Source organism: Eulemur rufifrons, chromosome 15 (genome assembly GCF_041146395.1).
Source record: "Eulemur rufifrons isolate Redbay chromosome 15, OSU_ERuf_1, whole genome shotgun sequence".
NCBI lineage: Eukaryota > Metazoa > Chordata > Mammalia > Primates > Lemuridae > Eulemur > Eulemur rufifrons.
Genome location: NC_090997.1, coordinates 17,889,689 through 17,911,517, shown reverse-complemented (window position 1 = coordinate 17,911,517; position 21,829 = coordinate 17,889,689). Strand labels below are relative to the sequence as shown.

The 21,829-nt window shown below is 37.5% G+C and overlaps 1 protein-coding gene across 1 annotated transcript; it reads left to right on the top strand.

Moving 5' to 3' along the window:
- Positions 1-4,664: 4,664 nt before the first annotated feature.
- CRISP1 (cysteine rich secretory protein 1) lies at positions 4,665-21,258 on the top strand. The gene is made up of 7 exons (XM_069488588.1): positions 4,665-4,730; positions 9,766-9,894; positions 14,067-14,157; positions 15,228-15,376; positions 16,404-16,501; positions 18,424-18,512; positions 21,131-21,258. Exons 1-7 carry the CDS (start codon positions 4,665-4,667, stop codon positions 21,256-21,258), a joined length of 750 nt encoding a protein of 249 aa, XP_069344689.1.
- Positions 21,259-21,829: the final 571 nt, after the last annotated feature.

The window sequence follows — 21,829 nt, the reverse complement described above, 5'->3', positions numbered from 1 at the left end:
TTGAGTATTTATCATTTCTATGTATTGGGAACATTTCAAGTTCTCTCTTCTATTTTGCAATATACAATACGTTGTTGTTAACTGTGGTTACCCTACTCTGTTATTGATATTAGAACTTATGCCTTCTATCTAATTGGATGTATACACCCGTTAACCAACCTCTTTGCATAGATGAGTGTCCTAAAGTGTTTCCTCTATGTTTTCTTTTTCTCTCTCGCTACTCACACACCTTTCCAGCTTCTGACAAATCATTCTATTCTCTGACTTCATGACATCAACTATTTTAGCTCCAACATGTGAGTGAGAATGTGCAATATTCATCTTTCTATGCCCAGCTTACTTCCATTAACATAATGACCTCCATATCTATCTATGCTGTTGCAAATGACAGGATTTCATTCTTTTTGGCTGAATAGTATTTCATTGTGTTTTTATACTACATTTCATTCATTCATCATTGATGGACACTTAGGTTGATTCTATATCTTTGTTATTGTGAATAGTGCTGCAATAAACATAGTAGTACAGATATAAATTTGATATACTGATTTTTTTTTCTTTTGGATAAATCCAGTTGTGGATTGCTGGATCATATGGTAGTTATATTTTTAGAAATATCCATATTGTTTTCCACAGTGGCTGTACTAATTTACATTCCCACCAGGATTGTATAAGAGTTCCCTTTGTTCCAGATCCTTGCCAGCATCTGTTATGTTTCATCTTTCTGATAACAGCCATCCTGTAATTTTATTAATTGATTTCTGTTTGTTTTGTATACCTTTTGTTCCCTTCTTTATCTCTTATTGTTTATCATTGTAGTGTTGTGGTTTTCTGTAGTGATAACATTTGAGTCCTTTCTCGTTTTCATTTGAGTGTTTGCTCTACTAGTGGGTTTGTGGGTTTTATACTTTTGTGTGTTTTATGATGGTAGATAATGCCCTGTCACTTCCACATGTAGGACCCCCTTAAGCATTTCTGGTAGGGCCAGTCTAGTGGTGATGAATTCCCTCAGCTTTTGCTGGGAAAGACATTTCCTCTTCATTTATGAAGGATAACTTTGCTATCCTTCATTGGCAGTGTTTCCTCCCCCCGCCCCCCATTTTGAATATATCACTCTATTCTCTCTTGGACTATAAGATCTTTAAATAGGTTTTCCATCCTTTCATTTTCTCTTTGTCCTCTGGGACACTAAAAAATTTGAATATTTGGTCACTATATGGAATTCCATTTCTCACGTAGGGTTTGCTCATTTTTTTTTCTTTATTTTTGTCTGACTGAGTTATTTCAAAGGACCTGCCTTTGAGTTCTGAAATTCTTCTTTCTGCTTGATCTAGTCTATTGTTGAAGCTTGGAATGTATTTTGCATTTTATTTAATGAGTTCTGTTTGGTTCTGTTATATGGTATCTATGTGTTTGGTTAATTTCTCATTCATATCCTAAATTGTTTTCCTGGTTTCTTTGTATTATTTTTCTCTATTCTCTTGTATCTCACTAATCTTCTTTAATATCATTATTTTGAATTCTTTTTCTGGGATTTCATAGATTTCTTTTTGACTGGCCTCCGTTGTTGGATAATTATTGTGCTCCTTTGGAGATGTCATATTTTCTTCCTTTTTCATATTTCTTTTGTCCTTATGTTGATATCTGTGCACCTCATGTAACAGCCACTTATAACTTTTCAGATTTGCTTTCACAGGAGAGAACTTTTTTCTGAAGATGTTATCAATGGTGTTGGTTGTGTAGGACACTTTGGTTTTGATTCCAGATGTGTATAGTAGTGTAGTCTAGATATGATTTCGTTGGCTGTAAACAGTGGTGTCTGTGATTTCCTTAGTATCTTATGGTGTGATTGTCAGTGGAGGTTGTGGTGAAGTTTTTCTGGGGATGAGGACACCAGGTGGACTTATCCTTGGGCCCCACTGGTGGCGGCAGCTCCCCAAGCATGCCTGTCCTTTATCCCCAGGACAGTGAATGCTAGCACCAGTGTTAGCCGGTCCAGGTAGGCTGATTTTTGGGACTCCAGGCAGCTTGCTTAGGTGCTGGTAGTGGTAATGGGGAGCCAGGTGGGTGGGCAGGTTCTCAGGCCCCTGGGCAGCTGGCATGGGCAATAGCAGTAGCCGTGGTGAGACAAACCTCTGGATTCTATGCAGTTAATGCTGGTGTTGATGATGGCTGCAATGGGTTGGGCAAGCCAGTGGCCAGGCCTGTGCCGGTGGCACTTGCAGGTGGGTGTCCACTGTGATGGTAGTGTCAGATTAGGTGGGCCTACTTTGAAGCTTCCAGGAGGAGCTGCTCAGGTACCAACAGTGGAAAACTGGGCTGGGTGGTCCCCAGACCCCTGGATGGCACACTTGAGCACTTGGGCAGTGCCAGGTCCGGTGGACCTGTCCTCAAGTCCCCTGGTGGTGCAGGCAAGGGCTGGCTGGGGTAGACAGGAGCAGAGTGATCCCCAGGCCCAAGGCAGAATGCTTGAGTGGGGGTGGCAGTTGTTGCACTGCAGCCCTGATACCGGGGAGGGCAAGGTTGCTTTCAGGGGTAGCAGCCATCTGTGGTGGGTGGGGAGAGTGCACTTCGCTCATGCTTTGTCCCTAGCCACAGTGGTTGCTATAGGCAGAGGAGTTTGTCCCTGGGGTGCTCCTTGCTGGGGGCAATGGGGTTTTGCCAATGACTCCCATGTTGGCCCTGGTGGCAGCAGCCTGCTGTGGTGGTTGGTGGCTGCAGGAGGGGAATGGCAATGAGGCTTCTGAGATATGAATAAGCAGGACTGCTGGGCCCCCAGGCAGAATGCAGTCTGGTGGGCTGGGCTCTCAATAAGCCACGTTGATGTAATTGCATAGGGCTCAGGGCTGCGTGAGACCCAGTGTGAGCTCCCTCTTTGCAGCAATGCTTTTGTGTGGTCCTCAGGCATTTCCCTAAGTTAGTCTCAGGGACTATAAAGGTCTAGGGGTTTTCCGTGGCTAGGATGCAGGAGTTTGTGGTGTAACGTGGACTACTTGGGGTCTCTTACTTCCCCTTTCCCTGCATTGAGGAGTCTCTTCAGGCTCCCAGCCCATCCTGGTCAAGCAGACTGCCTCGTGTCCCCTCCTTCCTTGCTTTTGGTGTTTCCTGTCACTTCTCTGTTGAATCCCAGTGTTCTCTCTTAGACTGTCTATTCAAAATGTGACTATATACCCTCCCACTGTGATTCCTTTGCAGAGGAGGTGAGTACCAGGGGCCTCTAGTAAGTCATCTTGAAGCCCCCCAACTTAGGAGCTTCTTTTTATTATTTTTTTAATTAACTTGGGGTTAAAATCAGCTTTACTAAATTTTGTGAGGATTCAGTAAGAGAATCAGATGCGTATTTCATCATCTATGTCACAATACTATCGTAAATCTTGGGAGGTGAGGGTATATGAACCTTTGGATGGAGAGAGAAAGGAAGGGAAAGAAGTAGAAGAAAAAGAGTGATAAAGGTGACATTGTTTGCATGTATATGTCCCCCAAAAGAATTGACTGACGGAGTTCCCCTCTTATCAAACGTGTCTAGCAGTAGGCCGGGGAAGCTAGAGAGCTATGGCAAACCACATCATGGGGTGAAAAAGCATGAGTAATCTTCAATATATTATTGCGCACAAATCGGTTAGCTTGCTCTTTAAAAGTGTTCGTGTCTGTAAAATGAGAACTAAATGGTTACCCTGTACTTCTTACCACTCAGCAGGATGGATTCAGAAATAAACTTAGCAGATTGTGAAAAGAAGGTGTCAATCAAATTTCATAACCTATACTTATCAATATCCTAGAGTTAGCTAGCCATATCAACTAAAAATAAAGGAGAAGATACATTAGCTCTAATTTGCCTGACTCACAATGACTATCGTGCTTGGCAGAGTGATTGTATATTACAGTATATCTCTAAGTCACACACACAGGTTACTAGTACCAAGATCATGCTTCTTCTCTGTAGGTGATGAAGAGTTCAAATCAAATCTTGCCATGTTCTTACATAGCTTCCTCTTGCTACTGTAACAGATTATCATAAACTCAATGTCTTATAATAACAGAAATTTATTATCTTATAGTTCTGAAGTTCAGAAATTCAAATATGTCTCACCGAGCTAAAATCAAGGTTTCAACAAGGAGCTATAGGGGACAATCCGTTTCCTTGCTGTTTCCTGCTTCCAGAGGCTGTCCATATTTCTTAGCTGCGGTCCCTTTCTCTGTCTTCAAAGCCAGCAAAGGCTGATCAAGTCTCTCTCATGCCACTTCACTGACATAGACCCTTCTGGCTCCCTCTTCCACATTTAAATATCCATGTGATTACATTGGGCCCATCCAGATATTCCAGAATAATCCCCCTGCTTTAACATCAGCCAATTAGCAATTAAAATTTCATGTGCTACCTTAACTCCTTTTTACGACACAATATAACATACGCAAGGGTTCCAAGGATTAAAACATTTATATCTTTGGGAGTCTATCATCCTTCTAACCACAGTCCTGTATTCCTCTCTGGGTCCCAATGACTAATGCATTAAACCTTGTTCTGTCCCTTCTTGTCTCTTTTTGCAAAAAAAAAAAGAAAAAAAATGCAAATATATGTAAAAGTGGTTCAAATAAGATTTATCACAAAACACTATCCCATGCATTGAGAATAACCTAAAATTGTGTTACTTTTCTTTTCAGCAATGGCAATGAAATGCTTCTTGGTTTTGGTTGCTGCTATTGGATTCCTGCCTGTTTTGGCCAGAAGAGTATGTAAGGATTGTATATTTCATAATTACTTACTAGATAAATATAAAAGCTAACATTTTAATAGAACTCAATATGTTACAGGATCTATTGTGAGGACACTACACCCATCATTCACCTAGTTCTTACAATAGCCCTATTAGGCAAGTACTATTCTTAATATTAAATACCATATCATAGAGGGGAGAACCACAGAATAGGAAGGCTAAGTCATGTGGCCAAGGTCAGATGACTAGGAAGTGGCAGGGCCTGAAATTACACTTAACTGGTGCAGCTCCATGGGCCCATGCCTATTTCATTATAGCCGCTCTGGATGATACAAAAGAAGCTGAGAATGTAGGGGAGAAACTACTTCTTTATAACCTATCCATGCATTTTCCATGAGTAAATAGGGGGAAAAAAGCACAGTTGGTTTTTTTTGTTCCCAGATAGGGTAAATATGTCATCAATATCCTGATTGAGCTATATGATTTGTATTTACAACAAGAATTTAACACATTAAAATAAAATATAAAATGGAAAGGTGCCAACAGCTAAGAGAGATATGAGTGGCTGTTAGCAATGGAATCAACATATAAGGCCTGAATCTCACTGCTTATTAAAAACAAAAACTTCAACAATCACAAAATAGAAATAAAACACTCAATGGTGTAGTAAGGAGTAGGTCCCTAACATTTTATCATCAGCCAATAATATTCACCCTTAAATAACCTCAATAATATAAATAAAATAGTATATATTTTCATTTACCCAAAATATTTTTAATACAAGCTTAAGTCAATAGCTTTGATATAGAAAATGAGTGAGTTTTATATTTTCATAGGCGAGGTAAGAGAAGTCAAAAGTGACAGGCCATTTTACTGGTGAAAGAAAATCCATATGTATTGGGCTATTAGGGCAGTGGATTTGTGTTTGGATCCTATCATTTATACCCCTTCTCTAAAGAGACACGAGGTAGTGCTTTTGTCTCATTCCTAATAATCCTCTAGTAAACTGGAATTACAGACATGAAAAAGACTTTCCTTTCTTCCCTCTTATTCTCTGACCATTTTACTCCCCCAGTGTGGAAGGGTGACTGTTATACTTCACAATAGGAAAAGCTAACCGGGAGCATAGCCACTGTTCCAGAGGAACAGGAGAAAGGCAGAGAGTCCAAAACCTACATTTGCCTTCAAGACCTAGCACTAGGCTGTCTAGGCCACTTAGCCCAAGTTCTGGGAGACAGCCTGACCCAGGTTGCCATGTGAAAGAAGGAATCAGTATCACTAGTTAAAAACCCAGAACAAAATGTAGATGGGTAGAACTCCCATTCAAGGGAACCAAAACCTCATCTATTTACTGACCAAGATCCCAAAGAAAAAGCGTTTACATTCTATAGAATTATGGGAACATTTGCATATATTCTATAGCCAGTTTTCTCATGAACTGAAGGCTTGAGAATTTTAAATTAAAACAAGAAAGTAAAGATGAATTAAGCCCCAAATACAAATTTATTACATAAACTTTAAACATGAATCCCAATTAAAGTAAATAATAAGTTGTTCCAATTTCCCCAACAAAAATAATAGTATACTTTTTTTTTTTCAGACTCTGGTGTAAAGCAAATAGACTAACAAGTCTAAATATTATTTTAAAATTCTTCCAATGTCAATTTGCTGGGATACTAGGCATCTAATCAAAGAGAACTCACTTAACTATTGAGACATATAGTTTTCCATGATAATCTAGTAGACATTACACAAAAATAACTTTGAAGGAAAGGCATAGGGAGTTATGATCAGGTAACAGGCAGGCCCGATCTTGTCTGAGGTCATTAGAGACTTCTCCATGCACATGGTAGACCTGAGAGGTGAAGAATAAGTCAGCCTTGCATGCTGAAAGGGTGTACTATCAAAGGTACAGACCTGGCCAAATAATCCAAGACAGGATAGAAACTGGCATATTGGGATAACAAAAAGAAAATCAGTGTGACTACAGCAGAGAAAACTAGGGGAACATATCTTAAACAGAGGCTGAGAAATAAACATGGTCTTCAAAGGCCTTGTGAAAGATTTAATTCATCTTCCACAGTCAAACTGTGGAAGACTTTTAACAGGAGAGTGACTTTATTGTGTCTGTGTTTTGAAATTTTTGCTCTGGTTGATGACTGAAGAATGGATTAGGAAAGAATGAATTGGGGAGTGGGAGAGAGAATATCAAGGTAATAAAGCATTAGTGGATTCCAGAAAGCCAGCGGAAGGCCACACAGGAACCACAATTAGTCCAGGTAAAGGAAGAGAAATCTGAGAGGTACGAGTAAAATGAAGAAAGTATGTTGTCCCTTACACCAAGAGAATTTGTATACTGAAAGCCTAGTCAAAGGAGCCATCTGCCAATAGACCAAGTAGGATAGAGTTATTAAAACAATATTGGATATACAACTTGAGTTTGTCAGAGACCTTACTTGTAGTTGTTACAATGTGTAGTTTCTCAACCTCAGCGCTACTGACATTTTGTGTGAGATAATTCTTTGTTGGTGGTTGCTGTCCTGGGCCTTGTAGGAATTTAGCAACAGCACTCCTGGCCTCTACCCACAAGACAGATAACACTCTCCTCCCACCAAGCCTTCATGACAACCAAAAATCTCTCCAGACATTGCCTAATGCCTAAGGAAGGAAGAGATCACGTGACATAGAACCACTGTTTTAGTGTAATGGAGGAAAGGTGAATGCAAAATTGTATTACTTAGAGGGTGGGCAATTGTAGACAGCCAGAATTGGCAACATAATCCAGAATTTTGATAGGGTAGGAGAATAGAGAGATACAACAATTATTGAATGAGTAAGTGAGGTAAATGTAGAAGTATCTGTTTCTTTGAAGGTACAAGCAGTATGTTCATTGAGTATGCTCAACACCATTGAGAAAAGCCAAAGAGAAAGAGTGATTGATGATATAAACAAAATGGAAAGAAAATAAATAATGTGAAATTTTGAGAAAGGTGGAAGAGCATGGACTAAAATAACACTGGTGGAGAATTGAGCCTTAGAAAGTATGACCCATACTCTAGTACTACAGAGAAAGAGGGAGAAAGAGTTGAAGCAGCTGGCCTCTGATGGCTTCTTTTTACTTCTTTTTACTGAGAGAAGTAGGTATTTCACAATCTCTTGAAAGAAGCTAGTTGTGAATAGGAGAGAATGCAAAAATTCTGCAATAATGTGGAGAAAGATAGAGTTAACCAGATAATTGATTAGAATTGATGAGCAGAATTAAGGGACAATTTGAGATCAGTCATATTGACTTGGGGTGATACTAATATTCATCATTTTGTGTGATATTTTTCTGGCAATGATCAGCTGACAGTGCAGGGGCTTGTTAGCCTCATCTGAAGTTGGAGTATTCCTGGATGGGTATTTCTAGATGAGGGTGTACAAATAAAAGACTTAGTATTTTAGGAAGAGAGTTATTGAAATGAGAGAACATGGATAGAGAAGAAAGGCAAGACAAGAGAAGGCTAGAGAAAATGCAGAATGAGGTAGAAGGCAAGATTATATTGAATGGTCTGAGGGGTTGTCCTTAGCTACTTGGAAAGACAGGAAATTCTGGTCAGGCAGGAAAATACTTGACCAGGTGATTTGAAAGGTGCAGTGTCTGGGGAAGATCATGAGATACAGTTGGTGTCCAACAAAGTAGGAGCTAAAGAGAATTGGAGGAGAGATTTAAAGGGAGGAAGATTTCAAGGGCCTAAGACATCAGAGAATTGGAGTCATCTATGTGGATGCTAAAGTCCCTCTATTTGACTGCAGAAATCTGGGTAGACAGGATGAATTTATGTTGGGAGACCCAGTTTCCACAAATGAGAGGAAGTGAGAAGAAAAATCATTATAGGATGTTAAATAAATGTTGGGGGATGAGGTGGAGGCAAATGTTGTGATTGTCACTGGAGCAAGGGTTTGTAGAGGAGCAGGGAGAGTTATAATGTGGAAATCGTACATGGAATCTTGTGAATCCTCTGCCTCTCCTCAAGGCCAAATCAGAGCTACTTGCAATGTCAGAGAAAAATGACAACACATGAGTATGTCCAGTCTCTAGAGGGGTCTTCTGGATTCTATATTTATGTCCCATCCCTACACCTTAAAACTGCTGATATAAAATAAATGACAAAAACTATTTCTATATTTGCGCAAGGTATGGTGCTGGATCCTATCCATTCATAAATTGTGCTGTTACCTCCTGTGGTAATTGAGAAGGAAACAGGGACACCACTAAAATTATATTAATAGTACATTAGTTTTGCCACATTTTTAAAAAAAGGTATCAAGTTTATATCACACAAGCAAAAAAGAAGATGCTCTTTATAGCAAATTAATGCTAACTTAATATATTTTAGCCGTAAATTTTTTCTGGTGAGTTGCAAGATAAAAGATAAACAAGTGAAAGGAACCGTCTCCAATTCTACATTGTAGGCTGAGTTTGAATTCTATTTTATACTTTCTCACTCGTACACTTGCAAACATTGATGCTTTCTCATATGAACAGGAAAACGATACAGAATCTGATTTAGTAACACTTGAGTCTTTGTACTCAATAATGAATCTCTTAGTTTGGGTTCTCCTGGGCAGATACTATTAGACAAGAATTCAAACGCAAGTGGTTTATGTGGGAGGCAAAGAGAACACTTGTTGGGGGGTGGAGGATGTGGAAGAGAATTCCATCAGTCAAAGGTATGATTTCAAAACATCTCCCACTATGGTTCTTATTGTCTGATAAAAAGTCCTTTAACATGGTCCAAAGTATATATCATAAATTTGAAAAACCATAATCACCAGTGCACTGTTCTGAAGACGACTGTAATAATGTCAGCCTGACATTCAGAAATCCTCAAAACTAGAACTGGAGAAATGGAATCTAAAATACTGAGATACCCTCTATTCAAAAAATGCTGTAGATCAGTTTATTCAATATAAACTATAAATTCTCATTACGTATAGGTCTGCAAATATATATGTGACAAATTCCACTTAAAAGAAGGAGCACTAATTAATAATTTTCGGGTAACAGGAAAAACCACCTAAAGTCCCGTTTCAGGAACTTATCACTGAACTGGCAGCTGTACAAGAAGAAATCGTTAACGCACACAACGCCCTCAGGAGAGGAGTGGTTCCACCAGCCAGCAACATGCTGAAGATGGTAAGATCGAGCTACAGCAGCACCAGTGCTGGCAATAGTTGTAATGGTGTTCACTGCGTTTTTATTAAGTTCTATACACTTTCTGCATACTAAAAGTTTGATTTTCACGACACACTTATGATGTAGCAGAGGAAACAGAGGCCCAGAGGAGGTAAGTAACTTTCCCACGATCATACAGTTAGTGGATGACAGAGCAACAATTCCGACCTAACAGGTTTAGCTTCATTCTTATGTACCCTAGGACAGAGCTTCTCAAACTTCAGTGTGCTTGAGAATCACCTGAGGAACTTGGTAACGCACAGTTTCCTCGACCCCATTCTCTGATATCCCAATACAGGAGGTCTGACTTGGGGACCCCACAAGCTCCCAGCTGATGCTGATGCTGCTAAACCATACAGCGAACGTTGCTTAACAAGTTACCCGGGCATTCCGTAGCTGTCTTCATTGGGCAATAGCCCAGAGGCTAAAACACTCTTCCGAGGACTAAGATGTCCAGCTATTTAATTAGTTAAGTGGCCAGGTAAATACATACCAGCAAGTCTATTCCCCAGTTTTGTTGCATCCCCATAAAGCTTAGAGAAATTATCTTTCCACTATAAACCTGGTGTGTTCTGCCACAACAAATTTAGGGAAGTGTCAGGTGTATGAGGTGATTAGCCTCACATTTACCATCCAGCAGCATCACTCAGGTTTATAGTTTATATGGACAACCTTAGCCTGCTTCCTTGAACCCTGGACTGGCCTAGAGAAACAGGGTTAGAAATAGCGCATGCTCCGGAGGGTGATTCTAATGGACAACTTTCTCATGCAAATGGCATAGGGAAGGGAGCAAGTGAATAGCGGGATTTTGAAATATTTATCTTGGTCATCTTAGCATCCAAAGTGTTATTTGAACAAAACAATAAAAATCAACAGCTATCATAGACATTCACAGACATTCTTGTGTTGAAGAGTTATAGCTAACATGTATATAGTGCTGCTTCTTATTGGCAGGCCATCTTCTGGTAACTTGTTACATTAACTCATTAATTCCCCCAATACAATCAGCTCCATTTTACAGATTATGACAGTGAGCTTCAGGAAAATCAAGTAGCTTATTCAAAATCGTATGTGCGGGAACCCAGATTCAATTGCAAGTGGACCAGCTCCAAGGATCCTGTTCTTAACCACTTACCTGCCTTAGGAAAAACAGGGTCCAAACTCTTTGATTGCCAGACGAAAGTAAGTGTGGCCAGGAGATACAAAAGAGGTTGAAGAAAAATGAAAAATATGGCTTCAGATTTCAGAGACCTTATCACAGGTGAAAGACAAATACAAAGGAAACATGGGGAAATAATATGAAAACGCATATATTCAAGTGCCAAGGTACAAAGTTATGAAATATCAACAAGATGATAATTTAAGTGTACCAGTAAACCTGAGTAATATTTCGAATGAAACGTGAAGGTTGGGTTGTTCCTATAGGACATGTGTAGGTTTGAACTGATAGAATTAACAACAGCAGCACCTTTAAGGAACAACAATAGGACTGAAGAGCTAAACACAACTACCAGGCAGAGATTTTGTAAAAAAGGAAAAAAAGTATCTGTACATAAGATTAAGACCTGATTAAGTAGAGTCTCTTGTTAAAGCTTTGGGACAACAACCATGAATACTCATTTGTAATTTTAATTTTGGATATATCACAGAAAAGGGGGACCTTACCAACATTAATCAGAGGTAGTGTCCTAGGCAGCTTCTTCAAAGTGGTCTGAACTGCAGAATGAATATGAGTGTTGCAGGGTTGCAGGTAAATTCCCTTGATAAGATAAGCAGACTCCAAGACAGAAATTAGCAGGCAGGATGTTTATTGAGGAACAATCTCCAGATTTACACCTACCTGTGGAGGTGAGCAGAGAAGCAGGATTAAGCACAGGGAGAAATTGGTTTGTGATGTACTCACAACAAAAGCCCCTGCTTAACCCATGGGAAGCTATAAAACTAGGAAAGCTTTTCTGAGTTGTCCTGAACTGGAGAAAGATGGCCTGGCATTTATATCTACCAGCTCTTAAATGTAGGCTGCCCCAGTGAAGGGAGTAATCCCACGGATGATGGCATTTTTCAGAGAGAGCAGACAGTAGAGCTATCTCTGGTGGAGAGTCCCGGCTGCTAGGGAAATAAGTCGTTCAGTGCACATAGGTACCTGGATGGTGCATCAGAACATTCACTACAAGCATTTAGCTGTGATTCAACCTGATAAATTCCAATTCTAAGCATCTGGTAAACTGGTCGTAACAGGCAAATTTTCTTTACTAGTGGGTATGATAGCATTTCCCCTGCCTGGAAATCCCACACACTGACAGATGTGTTGTTGATCTCTGCCCCTTCAGTTAGACTTACCCATGAATAAAATGCATTTTTTCTTGCATAAAACAACCAAAACCTGCAAAACCATGTTTTTATTCGTTATTAGGCTGACATTTAATTCAACTCAGGGTTTAGTAAATTCATTAACCTGAAGGGTAAATCTAGCCAACTACCACAAGATGGCAGCATATACACGTAATAGTTAAACTTCATTCCATGCCCAGGACAATACTGAAAATTTGAGTGTCATCCGAACATTCTAAAGAGTAGCTGAATGATTTACATAAAAGCCTGTAGTAAAAACAAACTCTACAACTTTTGTTGCTAATGTGTTACATGTAGATGTAGGGACAGTCTTTTAAGTGGATGTACACACCACTGATGATGAAAGAGTGTTGGGAAGATCCTTTGTCTCAGAGTGTCATAAATACGGATACAGAATTTTTCTCTTTCATCTTTCTTAGAGAACAGATCTTCCTGAGTTACACCCAACAAAATGCTTCAACTCTTTAACATTGAAAGTAAAGAACACACATTCTGAAGCCAGACTAACTGTATTCAAATTCTTTTTGTCATTTATTGGTAGTGTGATCCTTAAAAGTTATTTAAATTCTCTGTGCCTTCGTTACCTTATTTGCAAATGGTGATAATAGCACTTCCTTTGTAAAGTTGTGGGGTGAAGTGACAGAAAATACCTACAGATTGGTGGCAGATTCTGGCATGTGGTGTTAGATATCATTGTTATTATTCATAATTTTAGATGGAAATGTGTAACTGTACTTGCTTCTAATCACAGCGATCATTGATTTATTGAGCATATAGAATAAGATTTAGCAGATCACATTGTTTTGCATGGATTATTCCATTGAACATTTGAACAAATCTTTGGGTGTGAATTATAGGTCAGATTTTACAGATGCAGAAGCTGGGATTCAAAGAGATAAAATAGCATGTCTGAGTTAAAACTACTAATAAATTACTGGTCTGTTTTACTGAAAACGTTTACTGAAAATTTTTTTTCTGCCCTAATTTCATTTCATTTTTATTTGAAGATGTTAATTAAGGGGAGTACAAGTGTTTTTGTTACAAAGATACCTTGTATTAATATTCTGCTTAAGTCAGGGCTTTTGGTGTACCTGTCCCTAGAACATTGTTCATTTACCCAGTAGGTAAGTTTTTATCCCACATCCACCTTCCCACCCTCCCCCTTTCTTGGTTTCTTATGTCCTTTCTATCACTTTGTGCCTGTGTGTACCCATCATTTAGTTCCCACTTATTAATGAGAACAGATGGTTTTAGATTTTCCACTCCTGAGATACTTCACTTACAATAATGGTCTCTAATACTATTCCAGTTGCTGCAAATGACATCATTTCATTCCTTTTATGGAGAGTAATATTCCATAGTATATCTATACCACATTTTCTTTATCCATTCATGAATTGATGGGCACTTAGGTTGATTTCACATCTTTGCAATTGTGAATTGTGCTGCAATAAACATTACAGTACAGGTGTCTTTTTGATAAAGTGACTTCTGTTCCTTTGGGGCAGATACCATTTACTTAAATTCCTTACTACATCTGGGAGAGAAGCTACATCTAAACATTATTATTGAATTTTGAATTTGTGAATCCGAGGGTCAATACAATGAATTAAAATTTTTGTCTTTCTCTTCCTATCAGGATATTTAAGAATAATCTCATTTTTTAATTTTTTAGTGTACACAATTGAAGATATAACAAGTATGGATTTTTAGAAACAATAGAATTTTATCATGGAAGTGTTAATTAGATCATGTGCTTTTTTTTTTCCTTTCCACTGTAGAATTGGAGTGAAGAGGCTGCACAAAATGCCAGAGCTTTTTCAAAGTATTGTGATATGGTAGAGAGCAACCCACTTGAGAGGAGAATTTCAAGTAAGTATATGTCTATATGAACCACTTCTGTACTAAAACAATAAGTAAAACAAAACAGAGATTGTTAAGTAACCTGTCAAGAATAAGTTAAGTCATCCAGTTTTTAGTTGTACTTGCTCATACATGGCAGTAAATTGTGGCCTGTTATTATTATATTTTAAAATTTGGGTATTCAAAATTTCAGATCCCAACTTCTAACCATCAGGAGAAAAGAATCAAAGCTCTCAGTATTGCAGAAGAGTTGAGAGCAGCTAGAGACCTAGAAGGTTTCCACTCTATGTTGGTACCTCAGCTACCCACAATTTGGAATACTAATACAGTCGAGAAGTGAATATATACAACTCTGTTGAGCTGCCCATAAAAAAATTTGAGATAATCAAAAGTGAGCTATCTTAAGGCATATGAATTAGGTAATTTACTGCTATTTTCAAAAAAAAAAAAAAAAACTGTTAATACTTCCTACACAGTATACATTAATAACATTTATAAGAATTATTTTTTATTAAAAATAATTACAAAGTACTAATGTGACTTTCATATCTACAAATTATTGGGAATCTTAGCCCAATGCTATTGAACAGTGAATTAGCAACATAGGTCCTCTTTGCCCCAGGGAAAGGCAAATGACTTTTGAACACCACGTTCCACCAAGAGCCCATTCCATTAATGAATGGCCAAATAAACAAATGTTTCTTCAAGGTCTTTGCGTAATGAATACCTATGTGTGGCTGCTTTTAATCCCTGGACCCTGTTACAACTCCTAGGCTTCTCTGATTTGGTTTCACCCATCTCCATCAGCTTGGAAGAGCCAGAAACTGGAATGTTGGTTGATCTGATTTCAAGGCTTGTTCATTATCTCCTATTGTCAAATTCTCATTAAACTTGAGCACCGCGCACTCATTAATCAATGAGAAAGAAGACTCTTAGAAGGGGTACAACTGCGTTTACCTGCTCTTATAGGATATTACCAAGACGAGCAGTGAGCCATTTGTAAAATAAAGGTGAAGTTCTCCTTACATAATGTTTCCAGTTTGTTAGGAATGTGACCCAGCCCTATTTCCTCCTTTCAGGTAGCTTTTGCGGAGAAAATATGCATATGACATCTTATCCTGTTTCATGGTCACATGTAATTAGAATCTGGTACAATGAGTCTAAATATTTCAAATATGGGGAACGGATATCCACGGATGATGACACAGTTACTGACCATTACACTCAGGTAACCTATGCAATGGCAAATGCCCATATTGGTCAAGAGACCATAAGCTTGCGTGGGGAATGAGCGAGAAACAAGTGCAAATCATTCTACCTGCTTATTGCAATCTTTACTCAACCTAGGGAGCTCCTCTTATAATTTGGAACAAAAGGAAGTGTGATTCCCTCAAAATATGGCTTAGAGAACCTCTGTAAACTGCTAAGTACTCCCCAGCCAAGAAGTGATGGAATTTAAATCTGGGTCATTTTGCCTCGAAAGCCAACTCAGTGCTGTACCTTATGCCTGCTCTCTGGCCCATAAGAAAAGTTCCTTTCATGCTTTGATTTTTGTATAAACACCAAGCAGCCTTCCTCATGTTAACTGATTCTCCACATAGGTTGGAGGAGAAGGAGAGAATGATCTAGGGTTGATGATAGCTGTCATGTTTCTTCATAAATAAAATTTCTAGTTCTAATAACAATGAGTCATGGATGGTTGACATAGGGTTCTGATCATCCCTAAATATACTGGATAATATGGTCTGAGAAACAGTCCTAAGCACAACCACGCCCAGCCCATGTACAGAATGGTGGCACTGAGGGCCCTTTTGAAGATCAGCCTGTTCATTGCAAAATGATCAACATCACTTCTTTGTCACCTATTTCCTCTGTCTACCCATCTCTCATATCCCAGAGGAAACAAATATGGGAATTTTTTAACATTAGGAAGTACATCCAGAAGCTCAACATATTGCCAAAAAAAACTAAATAAGCTGACTGTATATACAGAAAATGCCAGTCGTCAAGTCACCCTCTCCTGTCAACCTGACTTGATGTTCTCCGCCTGGTTTCCATTCTTTGCAGCTGTGTGTGCATGTGTATGTTATCTACATACGTGGGATTCTTCCTCTTTCTGTGACTTCTTAATAAGCTATGCCCGAAATAAATCTGAAAGCAAACATGTTTACTTTTAGTTGTGGATAACAATATTAATATGGTAGCTATTTGGTGAAATATCAAATCTGTAACAAAATAACTCTTTATCTTTACAGATTGTTTGGGCCACTTCGTACCTGGTTGGCTGTGGCATTATGTCATGCCGCAAAGGAGGGTTGCCTCGGTATTTCTACGTTTGTCACTATTGTCATGAGTATGTAGTACTAGTTTCTCACAGCTTTCGAAAATACATCCCCAAACAGTAACCTAATCTAGTTTTTTAAACATTATTAAAAAAAAAAACCAAATATCTTTTCAGAATGATTTTCCAGTAGTCTTCCTATATATCATTTATTTTTCACGTTGTTATTACATAAATGAAACAAATCAAAGAATCAAGGATATTTATTTCAACACATCAAAAATATTTTTAGAACACAAGGGTAGAAACGCAGTGGAGTCTTAGAAAGGGAACAAATAGAAAAAGCCAAATGTTTTTTCCCCGTACTTGGCTTTCTAGTTCAAATATTGAAATGTGTCTTTCTTTAGAAATTAAATTTGCATGTTGTAGAGTCTATCACAGGTCCTACTCGCAAATCCTAGAAAGGGTAATCTGATTGCTTCAGTGACGGTCAGATGTACTCTCATCCCATCAGCTGTGGTTATGGAGCAAGATCAGGCAAGACAGGTTGACTACAGGGCCCACTTGTGTGGCTTACGTGGTGGTTATCAGAAAAGGGGAGCTTGTTTTCAGAGCAGGATATAGCCCCCTGCTATTTGACCACAGATGCCAGTTTCTCATCACTTCTGCTGGTGAAAGTTGATGTCCGGTCTCTACATGTCTCCTTCAGCTACGTGCATTTTCTAGGTTCACACATAAGCCTTTCCTCCATAATACGAGCTCCAAGAATGGTGTGTAACCACAGTTTCCCCTGTACATCGCACAATAAAAGACATTCGACATGAATCAATGAACATGATTTATTTGATAACTACCACATTTGTATTTTAAATGGGGCCTCCAAATGTCACAATATATTCACTAGAATATAATCTATTCATATGACTCTATATGAGCTATTGCCTGGTCTATGTCTTGCTTTCAATAGTTAAAATTTGTTGGCATTTTATCTGTATAATATGTAATGAAGACAATAAGATCTCTTTGCACCTACAACACACCATTTGCATTACATTTTCGCAGGGGTTGGTGATCTGTGGTGAACTTCAAATGATACCAAAAAAAAGTATAACATATGAGGAGCTGTGGTAGGAGAATTTTCTTGGTTGGACATTAGTCCAAGTCTCTTTGACTAAATCTCTTACTAAATTTAGTAATAACTTTCTTGTATAAAGTGAAATTTTAATGATTCAGATAGTGAAGAAATAAATATCAGACAAAAAGCTTTTTTCACCAGAACATTTACTTTCTTTTTAAAATTACATTAATTAAGAAGCAGATATTATATTACCTACACTGTGATTTTAAACATCTGCAGTTAAGAACTGCCTTTTCTAAAATTCCAAATTAGCTCAGAACTGAATTCTCATCTACTCTCTCTTTTCCCCACTCCAACACTTCAGGTTCATCCATGCTGATGTATTTTCCTTTTTTATGCACACCAAGTGCTTTGACAAAAGACATTAACACGTATCAAGTTTCTCACAACATAGTACAAGATGAAATTAGAACAGCTCCAATTTGCCTCACTGAAGATTTTTCTCTTAACATTGATGAAAGCCATGCCCTTCTACATGATGGCTTATCAAGTTCTTATGGGTATTAATAAGGCATAGTGTTCTGTTGAAATTGACTCTAAAGCCCTCTTGCTTGTTAGAATTTGACTATCCAAAGGTTCCAAGTACTGTTAGCTCTTCTTGATTGTCCAAAGAGACATGTACATTGCCTGAAAAATATTCTTGTGACACCCGTATTTGCTCATTTTACGTACTAAAAAAAAAAAAATCTCATCTGTAAATCTAGAAATCTCACACCCATCTTAAAAATTATTATTGGTTCTTTATGAGAATGTTTACACAATTGGTTTTTAAAATTGGTTGTACACAGTGAGTAAAATTTTATATGCTTTTTCCAAAGATGGATTTTATGAGATCATTTTTTTTTTCTTCTTTAAGGGGAAACGATCCTGACACAAGGAATCGACCTTATAAGACAGGCAACCCATGTGGAGACTGTCCCAATGACTGTGAAGATAAACTTTGTAGTAAGTTTCACAAATTCAGTTTGTTTTAAATTAATGCATTGATCTGGAGCGATGTGTCCCTTAAATTAAGCACTGAACAATAATGCACTTTCCTATAACTTTCATCTCAATCTTACCACAGAAAATATCAACATTATTTTTGTTTACCCTTCACCCAGCCCCAGAGTAACCAAAGAAGACCATTGATTTAACCTATGTCAATGGACATTAGGATGTCTAGATTCTCACCCAAAGGATTAAAATATTTAATTAGGGTCAACCTGGATAAAATGTTAGTGTAAGTATAGATTTTTCTCTGCTCTCTGAATGTTTCTGGGCTCTCTAATTGCAGCTGTAAGTTACACACATTGCGCTCAGTTTACCAGTGTCCTCAGATTGCCTGCTGCTCTGGGACCCTGGTTGCCTGACCACTTCTCAGGGCATGCAGTTTTTTTTTTAATGAATGATCCTTATTCTTTGTTTCTTCTGGAGCATCTAAGAAGTCAGCTGATGCTCACAGTATCTCTTACAGCCCTTCCTTTTATTTCTTAAGTGAATCTTATCTAAAGTGAAATATTAACCAAATGAGTGCCATTTGCATGTTAATTCCCTTATAGTAAAATTTCCTTTTTTTTTTTTTTTTGAGAGCCTCTCTGCAAACATAATTTCTTAATCCCTGGGGATAATGTTGATTAAGTTAAATTTCATAAGTCTGTGGAGAGATAATGAACCCAAGAAAAATATCCTGCAACCTCAGCCTTGGAAGGCCAGAAAATTTATTTTCCTTCACCTTACCAGGTCATTCTACTTACTTTTAAAGTAAGAAAAATGGATCCTCCCCTCTTTCTCCTCTTCTTTTTCTCTCTCTCATTTCTTCTTCCCTGTTTTCTTTTACTTTCTATTTCATTCTCATATTCTTCTCTCTCCAACCCCCTCTCTTTTTCTCTCTCAACTTTATTTACCCCATTTCTCCAAAGAATGGACTAATTACCCATGTCGTAGGGGGAGGAGGGATAACGAGCAAGTAGATTTTTTAAATTCTAGAAGAGAAAAGCAATGTATGCAGTGGTATGAAAACTGTAATAGAAGTAAAAGGAAAGTAGAAAAGAGAGAAATACTATCCAAGAAGATTAAATCTATGACAAGCAGATATATTTCATAAGCTCTTTATTTGCCAATAAATGCACGAGAAGATGAGAGATAAAGAAATATACAAACTTAAGAATGGGCTATATTAGACAAAAACAATGCTAAAAATGTAAGACTTGAATGTGCAGGTTTAATCCATTTTATGTATTTCAAATAAACTTTATGAAAACAACACTTCTCATTTATAAGATTGGGAAATTATATAAGTTAAAAATAAAAGGTAAAAGAAAAAATGGATTAAAACACCATTCAGACTCAAAAAAAAAAAGCATTATTATAGAGGAAAAAATATCCACTGTTATCATAGTTCCTCAGAATACTATAAAACAGAACACATTGGGATAATAGTGGGCAAATGATTTTAAAAAATAGTGGTAATAACCTTGGCAAATTATTTATCATGAGAATACACTATCAATTGCTCATGCAGTAGTATAACATCCACATTCTGTCTCCCTGTTTTAGCTTGATAAATCTACTATAGTCATTCTCCCAGTTACTGAAAGGTGAGCCAGTTTAATAATTCAGGAATGGGAAAACATTTTGCATAGAAAGATATTGATGAAAATAATAAAGAGTACAACATAAATGTAAATGTAAAATCTATAAGATTGTTGTAAACTTAATACAATGGCTAGACTTTATAATTGAAAGAGAAGAGATATAATGGAAAAATTTAAATTGACCATCTAATTATCAAGATTTAAGACTCAATAGTACATATTGAATTAAGAAAATATTAAAGGTAGAGAAGTAAATTATAGTTATACTTCCCTTCATATATAAAAGAAGATCCATTTGTCAGTTCTGATAGAGAAATTCAAGTTAAGGAATGGTTTAGTAAATTTTTAATAGCCATGACCATAATTTTAAAATGTTAGATATCTTCATTCTGATTAGAGAATTTTGTATGTGTTTCTACATGTGTATGTACCTGGATATAGGTGTGTGCATGCTCCTGGGATGGAGCAAGGTGAAGCAAATCGCTATAATGTTGACTGAGATGATCCCTGGGTGGAGAGATTATATGCCTATCCTATATGTACTTTTTATTCAATTTTTACTCTGGCTATATATTATTTTAAATAATCCAAAGGAAAGCTTCAACCATTAAATGATACGGCATTAGATAATTAGGCTAAAAAAATGAATGAATCTTTTATCATTTTATTTTATATTGCTAATGGCATTGAGGCTTTCAAAATGATAGTATAATTGAAACAATGATTCATCTCCAATCTGCTTAGATTAGATTAAAAATTGTGATAAAATACATGCTTTATAGGAAGACAAGAATATCATCTTTTCATTTAGTACATGATCTCAACTCATCGCCAATTTTACTTTCAGGTTTAGTTCACCCATGTTTAATCAAATTTAATTAGCTATTGTTAATAAAATTTTCTTTATGTCTTTCAGAAAACGGTCTCTTTCCTGTGAATGTGATTTTTCAAGATAATGTTTTATAACTGTACTGTTTTCTTTTTCAGCTAACCCCTGCATCTACGATGATGAATATGCCCACTGTGAGCAACAAATCAGAGGTTTTGGATGCAGCCACTTATCAACTAAGCTATTCTGCAAAGCTACTTGTCTGTGTAATACTGAGATAAGATAACTATTTGTCATGTGCAACTGTACTGTCCTGTGAAGATGAGGAGATGCCTAGGGGAGCATGTCTTCTACCAGTTTACTTCACTATTTTCTGCTGAATTTCATCTGATTTTAACTATACTCAAGATCCTAACTTCTGTCCTGATATATCCTGAAATAACATAATTTTAAACCTCCTCAGTGCTGGAGTAAAAGGTCCATTTCAACATCAGCCTCAAGTTCAAGTTCTTAGGTTGATATAATTCAACTGATGGCATAACTGGGTCCCTCAACGGTACTTTGTGCTATCGTAGGGTCATACCTGGTTGAACTCCCACCTCTGCTTTCCCCAAGTTTCCAAACACCTGATGTTTGCTTTCCCTGCACAGCTAATATCCAGTAATAATTCTTAACTTTTTGTTTTTACTTCTACTTTAAATCAATCATTAAAAAAGAATCCACAAAGCAAACCAAGAGTCCAGTGTCCACTTGGAAGATAAATATTACTGAGTCAGAGGTGGTTTAAATGTCTCATTGTTTCATTGCCACATCTATAGGCACATTTGTGAAGCAGGAAAAAATTAAAAAACTGTGTG

Bases quoted from the DNA above. Each gene is read 5' to 3' on its own strand.
- CRISP1 (XM_069488588.1), top strand. From the start codon at position 4,665: ATGGCAATGAAATGCTTCTTGGTTTTGGTTGCTGCTATTGGATTCCTG. The intron at 15,377-16,403 runs GTAACCTATGCA...TTATCTTTACAG, and splicing joins TTACTGACCATTACACTCAG to ATTGTTTGGGCCACTTCGTA. The intron at 18,513-21,130 runs GTAAGTTTCACA...TTTCTTTTTCAG, and splicing joins CTGTGAAGATAAACTTTGTA to CTAACCCCTGCATCTACGAT.